The 14,825-nt window shown below is 39.7% G+C and overlaps 4 protein-coding genes across 4 annotated transcripts; 2 read left to right on the top strand and 2 right to left on the bottom strand.

The window, feature by feature from the left end:
- Window positions 1-202: 202 nt before the first annotated feature.
- BDF20DRAFT_907044 (hsp7-like protein) lies at window positions 203-4,326 on the top strand (the record flags this gene model as incomplete). Its single annotated transcript, XM_053083338.1, has 8 exons — window positions 203-395; window positions 473-1,198; window position 1,561; window positions 1,871-1,940; window positions 2,053-2,268; window positions 2,445-3,635; window positions 3,710-3,827; window positions 3,914-4,326. The coding sequence occupies 8 exons, from the start codon at window positions 203-205 to the stop codon at window positions 4,324-4,326; spliced, it is 2,928 nt and encodes a 975-aa protein (XP_052934111.1).
- Window positions 4,327-6,186: 1,860 nt separating this feature from the next.
- Window positions 6,187-10,724, top strand: BDF20DRAFT_1002419 (mediator complex subunit 25 von Willebrand factor type A-domain-containing protein). Its single transcript, XM_053074629.1, has 8 exons — window positions 6,187-6,580; window positions 6,658-6,718; window positions 6,777-6,959; window positions 7,021-7,179; window positions 7,255-9,359; window positions 9,433-9,622; window positions 9,688-10,156; window positions 10,228-10,724. Exons 1-8 carry the CDS (start codon window positions 6,390-6,392, stop codon window positions 10,488-10,490), a joined length of 3,621 nt encoding a protein of 1,206 aa, XP_052934112.1. The 5' UTR covers window positions 6,187-6,389; the 3' UTR covers window positions 10,491-10,724.
- Window positions 10,418-11,650, bottom strand: BDF20DRAFT_653174 (peptidyl-prolyl cis-trans isomerase H). The gene is made up of 7 exons (XM_053075952.1): window positions 11,589-11,650; window positions 11,394-11,511; window positions 11,301-11,324; window positions 11,172-11,216; window positions 10,971-11,106; window positions 10,720-10,900; window positions 10,418-10,648 (listed from the first exon to the last, which is right to left on the bottom strand). The coding sequence occupies exons 1-7, from the start codon at window positions 11,599-11,601 to the stop codon at window positions 10,632-10,634; spliced, it is 534 nt and encodes a 177-aa protein (XP_052934113.1). The 5' UTR covers window positions 11,602-11,650; the 3' UTR covers window positions 10,418-10,631.
- A 125-nt stretch (window positions 11,651-11,775) lies between these two features.
- On the bottom strand, window positions 11,776-14,697 carry BDF20DRAFT_977834 (uncharacterized protein). The gene is made up of 6 exons (XM_053085093.1): window positions 14,661-14,697; window positions 14,494-14,601; window positions 13,289-14,402; window positions 12,458-13,210; window positions 12,236-12,390; window positions 11,776-12,147 (listed from the first exon to the last, which is right to left on the bottom strand). Coding segments are annotated over exons 1-6 (2,427 nt in total). The 5' UTR covers window positions 14,663-14,697; the 3' UTR covers window positions 11,776-11,852.
- Between the last annotated feature and the right edge of the window lie 128 nt (window positions 14,698-14,825).

The raw sequence follows: 14,825 nt of genomic DNA on the forward strand, positions 1-14,825 counted from the left end.
CGATACTGTTATCTATAGAATAGGGAACATTTTCATTGGCCAAAAAGTTCTAAGGGGGGCATTTAACAATCAGCCATTCAGACAGAAACTGTATATTTTTCAGTTGTTACACATAACCGAAAAGATTTTGTTATAATAAAACGCTCTTCAATTTTTTTTTACATTTGTTATTCCTTCTTCTCAAGAAAGACGAGTGTTGACAATGGCCACTGTAACAGAAGAAACCTACAGAAACAGTGCTGATTACTTGAAATCCAAATTACCAGCCGATTTCCAGGAACCAAAGCTTGGCATCATTTGTGGATCTGGTTTGGGTGGATTAGTTGACACTATCGATCAATCAACCTGTGTTGAATTTCTCTATAAGGACATTCCAGGTTTTGTCTCTAGCACAGGTAAACTACTCGGATCTTTTCTCTGATTCAAACAATGTGCTATTGATCCATCGTGCTAATTTGATAATGTACATCAGTTGTTGGTCATGCTGGTAAACTTGTATTCGGTCATTTGGGTGAATCACGTGTTCCCACCGTCTTTATGGTCGGTCGTTTCCACTTTTATGAAGGCCATAACTTACGTCAAGTTACGTTGCCTGTACGCGTGATGGCATTGTTGGGAGTGAAAAATCTCATTGTCACCAATGCAGCTGGTGGTCTTCAAGACAATCTCAAAGTGGGAGACTTTATCATTATCAATGATCATATCAATTTGCCCGGTATGGTGGGCAACAATCCCCTTCTTGGTGAAAACCTTGATATTTTCGGCCCTCGTTTCCCTGCTGTTTCAGACGCTTATACATATGCCCTTCGTAAATTAGCCTTTAAGGCAGCTTTTGAAATCGGTATTAAAGAGGAAGATATCCGTGAGGGTGTATACTGTATGGTTTCTGGCCCAAGCTTCGAAACTCGAGTGGAAGCTCGATTTTTGGCTTCTTTAGGCGGTGATGCTGTTGGCATGTCCACTGTACCTGAAGTTATCATTGCTCGACACGCTGGTATGAAAGTTTTGGGTATCAGTTTGATCACAAATGCAGTCGTTAGAGCAAGGGGTAAAGATGCCAAGTTAGAGATATTGCGCGAAATGGGGCAATCCACAACAGTGGACAAAGAAGAAGATAGCGAGAAGGTCATTGCTAACCATGCTGAAGTTTTAGAAACAAGCTCTAAACGTTCTGCTGACATGCAGCGTTTAGTTACACGTTTTGCTGATTTATTAGCCAAAACTGAATATATTTAAATGAGCAACATGCTTTTCTTTAGACCCCCTTTAAATTATTCATCATCCAAGCTATTAGATTAAATAAAAGCTCTATTTTCATCAGAAAATGTCAATCGGTGTAAGTGAAAAGAAACTCCTGAAAAGCCACTGTGCCGCCAACCCTGCTCTTTTCTTTTTTCAGCATCCTACTTTAATCCTACTTTATGCAGCTGCTTGCGCTGTTCAATTTCCTTTACCATATAGTTTATCCCCCCCCCCTCCCCCCATAAAACCCCGGATTTCACTGCGAAATAATTCGGTCATGGCTTAGACAATTGATTTATTGTATACCGAAAAAGTTAGAGTGTATTTTTTTGCTCTTTTACGCAGCAAAATGTTAACCGTGGTTGGTTGTGTCAAGTTTTAACTAACTACAAACGGTATTGGCTCAACAGAAAACAGCGCCTCTATTATGAGTGGTTTGCTGTGAGATCTGAAAAGAACCGGAGCGAAAGTGAAAGAAAAAAATTGGGACCTCTCTTCTTTGACCATTTACAACCCCGGCAAAGATTTTCTGAGAAAAGGTACCTGGGCGTATAAAGAACCCTTCCAAAAAGTCCCGTTTTTTTCTCATCTTTTCTTCTCCAATCTTTGTACTTTCCTTTTCTTGAAGAAACAAATTTAACATGTACAACTTGTCAAAGGTTGCCCACAGACGTCTTTTCCCTACCTTAGCGCGTAACGTAAGTTAGCATCCTCTCAATTCACGACGCATGAGTCAAAGAAGAAGAAAAAATTACGAATGAAGTGAATGACGGACAGCTGACAAATCGTTGTATCAATTAAAAAAAATAGACCGGTGCTATCTCTACAACTGCTCGTGCCTACAGCCAAGGCGTCAATGGTCCTGTTATCGGTATCGATTTAGGTACCACTAACTCTTGTGTTTCTGTTATGGAAGGTAAAAACCCTAGAGTTATTGAAAACGCTGAAGGTGCCCGTACAACTCCCTCAGTCGTCGCCTTCACCAAGGATGGCGAATTATTAGTCGGCCAAGCCGCTAAGCGTCAGGTAAATTATTCTTCGATAGTGTAGACTTTAGAATGAGCTATGTACAAGGGGTCTAAGTGGCATTTGTCGACGTATCCGATGTACTATCAGTCTATGAGTCATTTTTGAAAATAGAAATTTTTAAGTGAAAAATAGAGATAGGAAAAGCTGACTTGACATTTCCCCCCCCCTTATAGGCCGTTGTCAATTCTCAAAACACAGTCTATGCTACTAAGCGTTTAATTGGTCGTCAGTTCAAGGACCCTGCCGTCCAAGCTGATATCCCTGCTGTCTCCTACAAGATTATTCCTCACTCCAATGGTGACGCTTGGGTTGAAGCCAACGGTAAGAAGTATTCTCCTTCGCAAATTGGTGCTTTCGTTTTGGGTAAAATGAAGGAAACTGCTGAAGGCTATCTTGGCAAGAAGGTGAAGCACGCTGTCATCACTGTACCTGCTTACTTCAATGATGCTCAACGTCAAGCTACTAAGGATGCCGGTAAGATTGCCGGTCTTGACGTCATGCGTGTCATCAACGAACCTACGGCTGCTGCCTTGGCCTATGGTCTTGACAAGTCTGGCGATTCTACCATCGCTGTTTACGATTTAGGTGGTGGTACTTTCGATATTTCCATTTTGGAAATCCAAAACGGTGTCTTTGAAGTCAAGTCTACCAATGGTGATACCGCCCTTGGTGGTGAAGATTTCGATTCTCATCTCGTCCGTTACGTTGTCAGTGAGTTCAAGAATGAATCCGGTATTGATCTTTCCAGCGATCGTATGGCTATTCAACGTATTCGTGAAGCTTGTGAAAAGGCCAAGATTGAATTGTCTTCTACTGTTCAAACCGATATCAACTTGCCTTACATCACTGCCGATGCTACTGGACCCAAGCATATTAACACCAAGTTAACTCGTGCCAAGTATGAAAACCTCGTTGGTGATCTTATTCAACGTACTGTTTCTCCTTGTGAAAAGGCCATGAAGGATGCTGGTATCTCTAATAAGGATGTCAGTGATGTTATTTTGGTCGGTGGTATGTCACGTATGCCTAAGGTTATTGAAACCGTTAAGAGTGTCTTCAGCAAGGAACCCTCCAAGTCTGTCAATCCTGATGAAGCCGTTGCTATCGGTGCCGCCATTCAAGGTGGTGTCCTTGCCGGTTCCGTTACTGATATCTTATTGCTCGATGTTACTCCTCTTTCCTTGGGTATCGAAACTCTCGGTGGTGTCTTTACTCGTTTGATCAACCGTAACACAACCATTCCTACCAAGAAGGCTCAAGTTTTCTCCACAGCCGCTGATGGCCAAACTCAAGTTTCCGTCCGTGTCTTCCAAGGTGAACGTGAACTTTGTCGCGATAACAAGCTCTTGGGTGATTTCAATTTGGTAAGATGGAAATATTTATAAAAGCATGATATCATTATGTGGGGTTAATATACTAATTCATCTTTTTTATTTAGACCGGTATTCCTCCTGCTCCTAAGGGTGTTCCTCAAATTCAAGTAGAATTTGATATTGATGCTGATGGTATTGTCAACGTTAGTGCTAAGGATAAGGCTACTGGCCGTGATCAATCAAGTAAGTATCTAGCTGAGGTTATATGAGTTGTTGTAGGTTTCAGTAAGAGCGAGAGTTTGACCCAGATGATTGATTTTGCTCGATAGTGACCATTGCCGCTTCTTCTGGTTTGAGCAGCGACGAAATCGAAAATATGATTCAACAAGCCGAAGCTAATGCTGAAGCTGATCGTCAACGTCGTGATACCATTGAAATGGCCAACCGTGCCGACTCCGTTATGAGTGAAACTGAAAGAGCTATGGATGACTTCAAGGAGCAACTTGATAAGGCCGAAGCTGATAAGTTAAAGGAAAAGATTGATGCTCTCCGTGCTGAAGCCTTGAAGGCTCAATCCGGTGACGTTGCCATCAAGCCTGAAGATCTCAAGGCTAAGATTGACGATCTTCAAACGAGCTCTTTGAAGCTCTTCGAAATGGTTTACAAGAACCGTGCTGCCCAAAACGAAGGCACTCAACAAACTGACAGCAATGCCAACAACAATAACACTGAATCCAAGTAATTCAAATCATGTTTATAGTTTATTATTTTGATATAATAGAAACCGAATCTTTTTTTCAACAATTGGTGTAAATAGACCTTTATCCCCCCTTATAACCCTTTTTATTTTATGTAAAAGTACGACCTACTATTCAAATAAATTCTCATCTCGAATCATTTGCTCATTCTCTCAAGTCGTGTAGTCAAAGAATTTTCCCTCTCTTTTCAGTTTCCGAAATCATTTCCAGCCTTGACTGACAGGATCCACCTCGGTGAAAGATAAAATGACATCTGATTCACGAAAAAAAGAGAGTGCGTGTAGTCTCTCTAAATCACTTTTTTGGATGTACACGAACATCTCTTCCTAGCTAACATCTATCATCATTCTCACAATATCTGAGATACGCAACAGGTGATTGATAGATAGTGCATGGTAGGTGGAGCTACTTGATCGCTCTGGATCTGACAGCTCAGGGGCAAACGAGTAATCATCTACCAAAGAGGGGACCTATTCTTTACGGAAACCTCAACTCACTGAGTATTATATGACTTTAGTACATCTATAAATTCCATCATATTTCATAGAATGCGAACACAATAACTCGTTATTAATAGCAGTGATTTTTGTTTTCTTACTTTTTCATCGTTCTCCAAAAAGCTTTTGTAAATGATAAGTTATTCTTTTTTTGTTTTTATTGCAAAGATGAACGAATGCCATACTCGGTCTTTTCTCCTTGCTTCTTTCTCTTAAACCGACTTTAACAATTACAACCATAATGTCCCATCTGCTTCCCAACGATCGCCACCTTGCTAGACTGGATAATATTGCAGGTTCTCTCCTTGTCGATAACATCAAAATGACACCTGTATTTCGACCTGTGAGCTTTCATTCGCCGTATGATTGGCGACTATAACTTTGTAAGGGCTGATATCCCCCACCCCTCACTGGTTTCTGTGCTTTTGCCCGCTTGTCGTTTCTGTGACACGTCAACAGTCAATGGGTCATAGCGTATTATACCGCGTCCGTTATCTGTTAATACCTTGCCTCAGATTTCAGGCCCTGTATCCTCAATGGGCAAAATTCTACGAGCGGCACCATAGGCTCGCCGTGGAGACCGCGATGTGAATCAGTTGCCTTGGCGAGGACGTGAACGTACAATATACTCCGCGCGCCTCTACCACTACAACGATGCCCTCTTTCAGCAGTTTACCCAGATTCTTTCCCGCGAAGACTGGTTCTTTTTTTCTTTTGTCTTGATTGTGCACACTCAAGCTTAAGCCTCTTCGATTGTTCTACTGATATTGTGGATCAAATTCAAAGTGTAAAAGTATACAATCTTTTTTTCCCATCAAGCGGAAAAAGCTATATTATCGGTAAAAGCTTCATATTCTTTTGCCAACCTATTCTTCTAAGTTGCAACAATTACCAAATTTACAAATTTCCTCAGTTATTTTCGATTGCATCATTATTTGTCTTCTTCATCTTGTGGGATTAATTAAATAATCTCGCGGAGAGCACTAAAAACGAGCTGATGCAGGCAAATTTTCATAAAGTTATAATTATGCTTTAGCTTCGTACAACGGCCAATGTATATCTTTGAAGGAAAAACCCAAAGTATAAATCCATTCAAGTTTATCCCATATTCAACTGTTGAGAATCGACATGGACAAACCATTTGTGAGTGGTATGCTATGCTAACCCAATAGTCACCGTTGAAATGAGAGAACCACGGAAATGTCTTCTTTTTTAAACGGTCAAGTCCCGTGAAAGCGCCCTCTACATAGTTAGTTATTCACTTTTTGCTTGATACAGCTTGACCTGCTATATAAGGAAACCTCAAGTTTTTTTTTTTTTTTTTTTTTTTTTTTTTTTTTTTTTTTGTCCATGTGTATTTGAAAGTCATTTTTTTCTTCTTTTTTGACAAACTCAATAGCAACCCACCGTAGGCGTTGTCATTTAGCTGCAGGCAATCATATAGATCTCTCCTCGTGTACACTCTTTACTTATAATTCAGCATCTACGATATATCGCGCAACTCTTTAACCTTTACCAAAACCGACTATTCACGTATAAACAATAGTAAAATGGCCAATACGGGAGTTGCAACACCAGCGTCTACTGCTTCGCCATTACTAGCACAACGTCAATCGCCTCTAATCCAAGCCCCTCACAGTCAGAAAGTGGAAGTAGCAGTAGTATTTGTTGTGGACGGCTCAGCAAGGATGAAACATCATTTCCGAATTCTATATGAAGCTTATGTCGAGCCTATTATAAGGTACAAAAACTATCGCAGAATGCTTGTCATTCGGAATCACGATTCAATGGATAATTATAACTATTCTGTTCACGTAGGCAATTGCGATCACCCATAGCAACTGAAAATGACAACGGACATACCAAATCAAAAATAACGGTAAAATAGAAAATACTATTATATGCTTCCTCAAGACACATTACTTACAAAATAACAGCCCGTTTTAAAGTATGGACTCGTTATATTTGGAGACTATGAGCCATCTTCGGATGTCACTGTAGATAAGAAATATTTCACATCCGATGCTATTTTATTTCAAGATATCTTCAAAAGTACTACCTTTGAGAATGGAGGCATACTGAAAAATGCAGTTGAAGAAGGCATGGTGGCTGCTTTAGAGGTAGGCATAATAACGAAAAGTAGCGTAATCCATTAACTTAGCATGTTATCTTGGTTTGTAGCTTTTCGATGAATATAGGGCTGAATTGGATGGTAAAGAGCCTATACAGCACTGCATTTTGATTTCGAACAGTCTACCGTACAAAAATCGAACAAAATGCAATTTAGACGACAAGTATAGTGGGCTTAATATGAATGATATTGCCGACGAGATGAGAAAGGTACTCATCTATCAACAATTTTATAGAAGAAATAAAAAAATGTATTGACTTTTTTTATCGTTTGAATTTATTAAGGCAAATGTAAAGCTCTCATTCATTTCACCAGAGATCAAATCCAAAGAAGTAGACAATATCATTTCGCTCATAAATGAAGAAAGAACAGAAGTCAATACAGTGCAAGAGACTGTAATTCCATCACATGTAGTTAAATTAGCTGGTTTCAATTTGCCTACACTACCGGCGTTGACAAGTCAATCTTCAATACCACAAAAGCATAGCTCACCACAATTGTTATCCAACGAGCCAAATAAGAAGAAGAAAAGAGACAATATTCCTGGGCAGATTAGCTTACCTAAGCCATCTTTTGATGGGAAGAACTTTGCAGAAGCGGATACTAGAAATAATGCACAAATCCCTGACAAACAACCATCGACGACTGATATCAAACAAGAACCGGAAGCAGAAATGGATACCAATAAACAAAGCTCGCCAGCGCTTGCTGATAAGCAAACCTTTACTAATCAAACAACGAAGGCATCACCTGGGATACAGCAATCTCAGCCGAATCAGAATGTGCCACCAAAAACACATATGTCACCGACACAACAGCAATTACAATCTCATCCACAGACTCTTCCACAAAGCCTTCCACAGCAGCAAATGCAATCTCCTTCTTTGGTTAAACAGCAAATGCAAAGTACACCTCAACCTACTCATTCAACACCAAAACAACAACCACAAAATCTTCAAGCGCAAATGCAACAGACACCTCAGTTTCCACCTCAGCAAGCTTTGCAACAGCAACAACAAGTTTCCCCTCAACAGCAATTACAACAGTTACAGCATGCTCAACAACAGCAACAGTTTCAACAATTACAGTTACAACAAATGCATCAAGCCCAGCAGCAATTACAGCAACAGCAACAGCAACAGCAACAGCAACAGCAACAGCAACAGCAACAGCAACAGCAACAGCAACAGCAACAGCAACAGCAACAGCAACAGCAACAGCAACAGCAGCAACAGCAACAGCAACAGCAACAGCAACAGCAACAGCAACAGCAACAGCAACAGCAACAGCAGCAACAGCAACAGCAACAGCAACAGCAACAGCAACAGCAACAGCAACAGCAACAGCAACAGCAACAGCAACAGCAACAGCAACAGCAACAGCAGCAACAACAGCAAGCACCCAACCAACAACAACAGCAGAGGCCTTCCCTTAATCAGGCACAGTTTCAACATCAAATGGCGGGCCGCATGCAAAATCCTTTGCAGATACAACAATATCTCATACAACAAAGAAACCACCTACTGTCCCAGGGTGTAAATTTAACGCCTCTTCAACAGAATCAATTGCAACAAATCCAGGCAGCCTTGTTGCGAGTAAGTGGTCAGTTACGACGAACTTCAGGAGCAGGTACAACAAATAATACGAATGTATCCCAAGCGCCCGCAGAATCAATAGGTACACCAGCCACCACTGCCTCTATACCTGCTGGATCGTCGCCTGTTGCATTCAATAACAACTTATCCGTAAGACCAGGAACTCCTGATCTTGGTAGTGCCAATATACCTAATAATGACTCTAATATGCTCTCGCAGCAGCAACAACCGCAAATTAATATTGCGCAACTACCTGCCAATCTCACACCACAGCAGCGAATGCTTATTGCTGCACAGTTGGCGCAAAGAAATGGCGGTAGACCGCCTAACCTAACCGATCTACAAGCCCAGTTATTACAGCATCAAGCCCAAGCTCAACAACAGATAATACAGCAACAGCAACAACAGGCTCAACAAGGACAAACACCTCAGCAGCCGCAGCAGCAGCTCCCTCAACAAGGGCTTCAGACACCTCAGATGCAACAAGCATTAGCGCAACAACAACAACAAACACCGCAACACCTGACACTACAGCAACAGGCAGTCAACCTACAACAAACTCCACAGGTTCAAGTTCAAGGTCAACAGCAAACTCCACAACAACAAATTCAAGCAGCACAACAACAACATCCACAACAGCAGCATCCTGTAGGCTCTGTGCCCACGAACCCTATTTGGACTGGAGAAATTGTATGGCATATCAAAACACCTGAAGGTCAACTTCAAGAATTCAGTTGCCATTGTGGCGCATTTGCTATCACGTTAAAAGGAAATAGTGTAAGCTTAGAGGAGTAGTAAGTGTTTCTAATTTGTAACAAACATTTTATAAAAATTCTGCTCTTTGAAATACTTACACTTTCCATTCAGTCGTCCTGAGATATGGCCTACACGTCTTCAAATTGCTGGACGTTCACCTTTAGCACGTGCACAAATCGTTCAACGACAAGCCATTGAGAATAAATTACCATTCTGTCAGTTCAGACCCTTAAATACGAGTAGTCAACAGGATCAAACAAATTTCACTTTATTAGTTCGAAACCTTGACCAAAAGAAATATGTAGGTTCTAAAAAAAACGATTAATTAGTAATAGTGTTGAACTTCTAACTCATGGAAATATACAGATTGCCACTATATCCTTCAATTCCAATACACCAGGAAATAATGATCAGCATGGCGTTGTCTTGACTCATACAGCTGGTAAGCTGTTGGGTATTGTGTTCGCAAATGCCAATCTTCCTGATTTGAATGCCAGTATACCTAATATGCCACCAAGTAACAATCTTCCATCCAATTCTATACCACAAGGGCTTCCTCAACAACAACAACAACAACAACAACAACAACAAGGCTCAGCAATGCCTGTTTCGGCGGGTAATGTGAATGCTGCCATATTTGCTGGCCTTCAGAATACAGCCAATCTGCATTTATTAAATGGCGCTAACGCAGCCAATTTGCAACAGTTACAGAATCAACTTAGACAACAACAGATGCTGAATGCTGCAGGTTTAGGAAATCCAGCCAATGCACAACAACAGCAGCAGCAAACATCTACTCCACAACAGATCCAGAATCAACAACAAAACATGAATGGTAAGCTCTTTTATGCAAAGTTTATCAATACTCATATTTTTCACTGAAAGACATCTTTCATTCATCTGTAGGATTAAATGCAAATAGTCTTTTATTGTCGAACTTAAATCTTAATAATGGTGTCCCTAATAATGCCATGGCTGCTGCCGGAAATCTGTTTGGTATGAATAACATTAATATGGCTAATTTGGCTAACTTGGGCAATTTACAGCCAAACGCGATGAGAGACTTACACCAAAGGCTGCTATTAGCAAGGCAGCAGCAGCAGCAGCAGCAGCAAGGGCAACAGCAACCACCACAGCCATCTCAGCAGCAGCAACCCCCTAACATGTAAATTTTCCCTCTTACGAACCAACATGCTGCACACTTTTCCTTTTTACAATGAAAAATCTATATTTAATAATATTATGACAACACAGACAATGTAACTTGCTTTAGATATCCTTCATTAAAGGAGAAGAAAGTTCTTCCCTTATTACATTTGCCCACATTCTAAGTATAATTTACAATAGTAAGTTAATAAAAAGTAAAAGAAAGCAAATCTACATCCTTTCTGTTCATACCTGTGATCTTAATTTCCAATTTTGGTCTATTGTTGGGACCGGTGGATACATTTTCAATCTTACGAAGGGTCAATAAACCATCAACCAAGCGTCCAAAAACAACATGCTTGCCATCCAGAAAGTCACAAGTATCACATGTAATAAAAAATTGACAACCATTTGTATTCGGGCCAGAATTAGCCTGCCAAATGAAAGTGTGCAAGATAAGCATTCAATATGAAGGCCCTGTTTCAATGTCAATATGATATTACCATCGATAACAATCCTGCACTGCTGTGTTTTTCGATAAAATTCTCATCTTCAAACTTTTCTCCATAAATACTCATTGATCCAGTGCCGTCTCCTTTAATGAAGTCACCACCTTGAACCATGAAATCTTTTATCACTCTGTACAATGGATCAAATATGTCAAAGAAGATAGTTAAACTAACTATGATAACATCAGCAATTACCTGTGGAATATGCAGTTTTTGTATCCTTGCGGTTGTCCATTTTTCCTTTGAGTTGGGAATTGATCGATCAGTTTTTTTTAACAAATCAACATTGCTATGTCTACTTCCACATAAGGAGAGCACAATTACCTAAATTCACCTGTACATAATTGTCTATTATCATAAAATGACTTGAGTCAAAGAAAAATAATAAAATATTTGTAAAATAGTATTGGAAATTACCTAAAGTTTTCGGCCGTCTTGGGAACAATGTCAGAAAAGAGTTCCATCTTCATTCTTCCAACAGGGACATCGCCGATCGCGATGTCAAAAAATACGATAGGTCTTTCAACTTGCGAGTCTATATTGAGGCGTTTTTAGTTCAACGTTGAGAAGTAACATCAAAACAGTGTATCGTGCAATGGACCTCTAACGTACTTTTTTTCTCCATATCGAAAACTTTAAAAAATGAACGTCGAGAAAACTAGAAGAATAATTCGGAAAGCCTAAAAAAGAAAGGATTTTGAAGTTTTTACGGCTGCATATAAATTGTCGTTAAGAATTAAGACGAGCCACAGTCGTAGCAACAGAAACTCCATCATAAAAGGAAACACACAAACCACATCTGCAATAAGTTGATTGTAAACTTCTTTATTATTTATAAAATAGAACTATGTACAAAATGTGAAGTTGAACTTTTCTTTACTCTAACATTTCATCGTTAGCATCCAAGTCAACCTTTTGTCTTTTATTCACGCGACCACCAAGACTTTCTTCTTTAGAATAGTGTTTGCCGGTCTTTTCTCTGAGCGCATCAACATTTTCATCGTCTTGTGCCCATTCTAATACCAAATGACGACCGTACAAGTGAATATTGCCCATGTTTTCATATACATTTTTGGCTTCTTGCTTGGTTAAGAATTCTAAGAAAGCGAAACCACGATGACCACCATTGAACTTTTTTGGCATACGCAAGGATTTCAGTTGACCATATGCGCTAATTGTACAAAAGCAAGAATAAGCCGGCATTAGAGATATATTCTATTCTTACCAATGTAGCAGACAACACAAATTGTATACTGTACCTAAATAGTTCTCGTAAATCTCTACTAGTAGCTTCAAATGGTACATTACGTACCACCAATTTTGTGGTATCCGGTGTTTTCGATTTTTTCGATTTGGTATCAGCTTTACGGTGAGATAATTTCATTTCCAAGGCATGTCCATCTAGTATGTAACCCTTATATATTTTACCAGTGAGTGTCTTTTGTTTCTGTTTTTTTCTATGAACATGTAGCAATATTTACCTGCATAGCGTTTAGTGCTTTTTCAGCGTTCGACTTATTGTTGAATTCTACAAAGCCAAAGCCCATACTTAGGGTCTTTCCAGGATTCCTTGGATCCGCTTTGACATTGATACGCGATGCCCGATAACCCTCAATACCCTTAAAAGCATTGCGGAGAGCTTCAGGGGTAGTACTGAAATTGAGATTTTTAACAAAGACAGAGGTTATAGCATCACTATCTCCGTCATCAACAGTAGCAGACGAAGAAGCTTCAAGAAGGTCGGCTGCGCTAGAAGGTTTCTTTTCTTCGACTTCCTTCTTTTTCGACTCGTTGGGGTCGCGAACAAATTTATCCCTGAAGATTCCGCTTGGAGCCTTTTCTAAATAAATGAGGGAATCTTTATAACGTCTGTACGCTAAAGATTTAAACGCACTTCGAGCTTCACTAGGTTCCAAAAATTCTACCACTGCTATTGTTTTTGCTGGAGGGATCAATACACGCCCTAATTCACCAAATTTACCAAACAATTCTCTCATGTCTTCTTCAGTTGTGCCATAGGGAATATTTTTAACCAAGATGGTGGTGTCACTTCGCTCGGTTTTCGAAAAGTTGCCAAGAAAGATACCGTGCTTCTCAAAGAACTCTTTGGTTTCATTAATGATCTGTGTTTCTGCTAAGGCTAATCTGACAGCCATGTTATCGGATTCAGCATTTAGAACCTCAGACTTTGAAACACCTAAACGGTCAGCAATTGATTCTGCAACAGCATCAGCCTAGTATGTCAAATTATGAAAGAAATTGAGAGTAAGTATGATAATGCCATTAGACCTTATGAGCCTGTCATAACTTACACTCATATAAAGAGAGTTCCAATTGAAATCATTGCCTGCAAGATTTCTACGCTTCTTTTCTTTCTCCTTTTTGACTGAACTTAATTTTGTGCCGTTAAGGCCAACCAAATCGTCTTCTTTTGATGGTGGTTTTTCTTGAGCAGGAAGAATATGTAGCAAACGGCCCTGGAAAGTTTGCATGTCGAGAGCTTCGTAAGCCTTGACAGCATGTTCAGGTAATAAATATAAAATATACGCGTAACCTTTGGGTTTCTTGGTATCTTTCGCAATAGGCATATGAACTTCAGATAAGCTACCATATTGACCAAACAGGTCCCGCAAGTCTTGTTCTGTACAAGCGTAAGGTAAATTACGAACAAACAAACGTCCTGTGTCTTCAATAAGCTCTTTAGGATCGGCTGATTTCATCGTATTATCATTAGCTTTATCATTATCAATTTCCATGTCAACGTCTTCGTTATGATCGGCTGTTTTCTCCAAATTGGTATCAATTGTTGTATTGGCTGTTTCTTCGGTTTCTGCATCATCTTTCATCACTGCATCTTCATTGTCTGCATCTTCTTTGTCTTCTTCTATGTCTGATGATTTGTTAGCTTGCCCTTTTTTAACCCCCTTTACTGGTAAATCTTGGTAGAGCTCATCATCTGAAGCAGCATAATTAACAGTCGTTGATGTATCCTCTTCTTCCTTCTGCTGTTCTTGTTGCTGCGTAGGAGCTGAATCATCGTTAGCCCACGTTTTACTCTTTGAACGTGCAGTCATAACATCCAAATATTCCTTCAATTTGGCATCCTTTTTATCAGCATCTAATTTGTTGACAAATCCATCTCTGTCTTTCTGATTCTGTTGCTTCTCTTTATACGCATCTGTTTCCTCAACTGCAAACTCGTCCTTTCTCTTTTTTGATGAGCCTCCTACTACTTTTTCGTGAGCACTAGATCCCTCTGAATATTTACTCCATGGTCGAGGTAAAGCCTCCGATTTGTAGGCAATGGCTTTCTCTACAGTAATTTTTGATGTACTGATAAATGTGTTGTTGAAGTATTGAATAGCGGCTTCTGCTGCCTGTTCTGTCTTGTAACCAATGAAACCGAAACGACGAGAAGTGCCTTTTCTATAATTATATCAACAAAAATCAACCGTAAGTAGTTAGTTGGCGAGTAACTTTCTTCATTCGCAATCGATCCAAAACAGATCTACTTTACGCTGTTTTCATGAGTTTAACATCTGTAACTTCTCCTTTCTTTGCAAAGTGTTCACGAAACTTTTCCTCTGTTAAGAATTTAGGTAGATTCTTTACAATAATACGAGACCTAAAAAATTTTATTCATTAAACTTTTTTTCTGCAAATCGACTGTGTCATGGTACCTACATCAGTGGCAAGCTTATTTCGATATAAAGAGCTCTCTGTCAAATTTACAATTACAGAATTCTTTTTTCTTTCCTGAACATTTATGCTTCAATTAGACAGTCCCATCAAAGTCACGTATCGGCAGTGAGCATTTTCACAGAAAAGGTATGATCCCAAAAACTATAC

Source organism: Mycotypha africana, assembly GCF_025528875.1.
Source record: "Mycotypha africana strain NRRL 2978 chromosome Unknown BDF20scaffold_8, whole genome shotgun sequence".
NCBI lineage: Eukaryota > Fungi > Mucoromycota > Mucoromycetes > Mucorales > Mycotyphaceae > Mycotypha > Mycotypha africana.

Excerpts from the sequence above, each read along its gene's own strand:
- BDF20DRAFT_1002419 (XM_053074629.1), top strand. The coding sequence starts at position 6,390 with ATGGCCAATACGGGAGTTGCAACACCAGCGTCTACTGCTTCGCCATTA. Across the intron at positions 6,719-6,776 it reads ATACCAAATCAAAAATAACG|CCCGTTTTAAAGTATGGACT; the intron begins GTAAAATAGAAA and ends ACAAAATAACAG. Across the intron at positions 7,180-7,254 it reads TTGCCGACGAGATGAGAAAG|GCAAATGTAAAGCTCTCATT; the intron begins GTACTCATCTAT and ends GAATTTATTAAG.
- BDF20DRAFT_653174 (XM_053075952.1), bottom strand. Across the intron at positions 11,325-11,393 it reads AAGACGGCCGAAAACTTTAG|ACAATTATGTACAGGTGAAT; the intron begins GTAATTTCCAAT and ends TTATGATAATAG. Across the intron at positions 11,107-11,171 it reads AAAAACTGCATATTCCACAG|AGTGATAAAAGATTTCATGG; the intron begins GTAATTGCTGAT and ends TCCATTGTACAG.
- BDF20DRAFT_977834 (XM_053085093.1), bottom strand. Across the intron at positions 13,211-13,288 it reads GGAACTCTCTTTATATGAGT|GCTGATGCTGTTGCAGAATC; the intron begins GTAAGTTATGAC and ends TTGACATACTAG. Across the intron at positions 12,391-12,457 it reads AAGCACTAAACGCTATGCAG|GGTTACATACTAGATGGACA; the intron begins GTAAATATTGCT and ends AAAATATATAAG.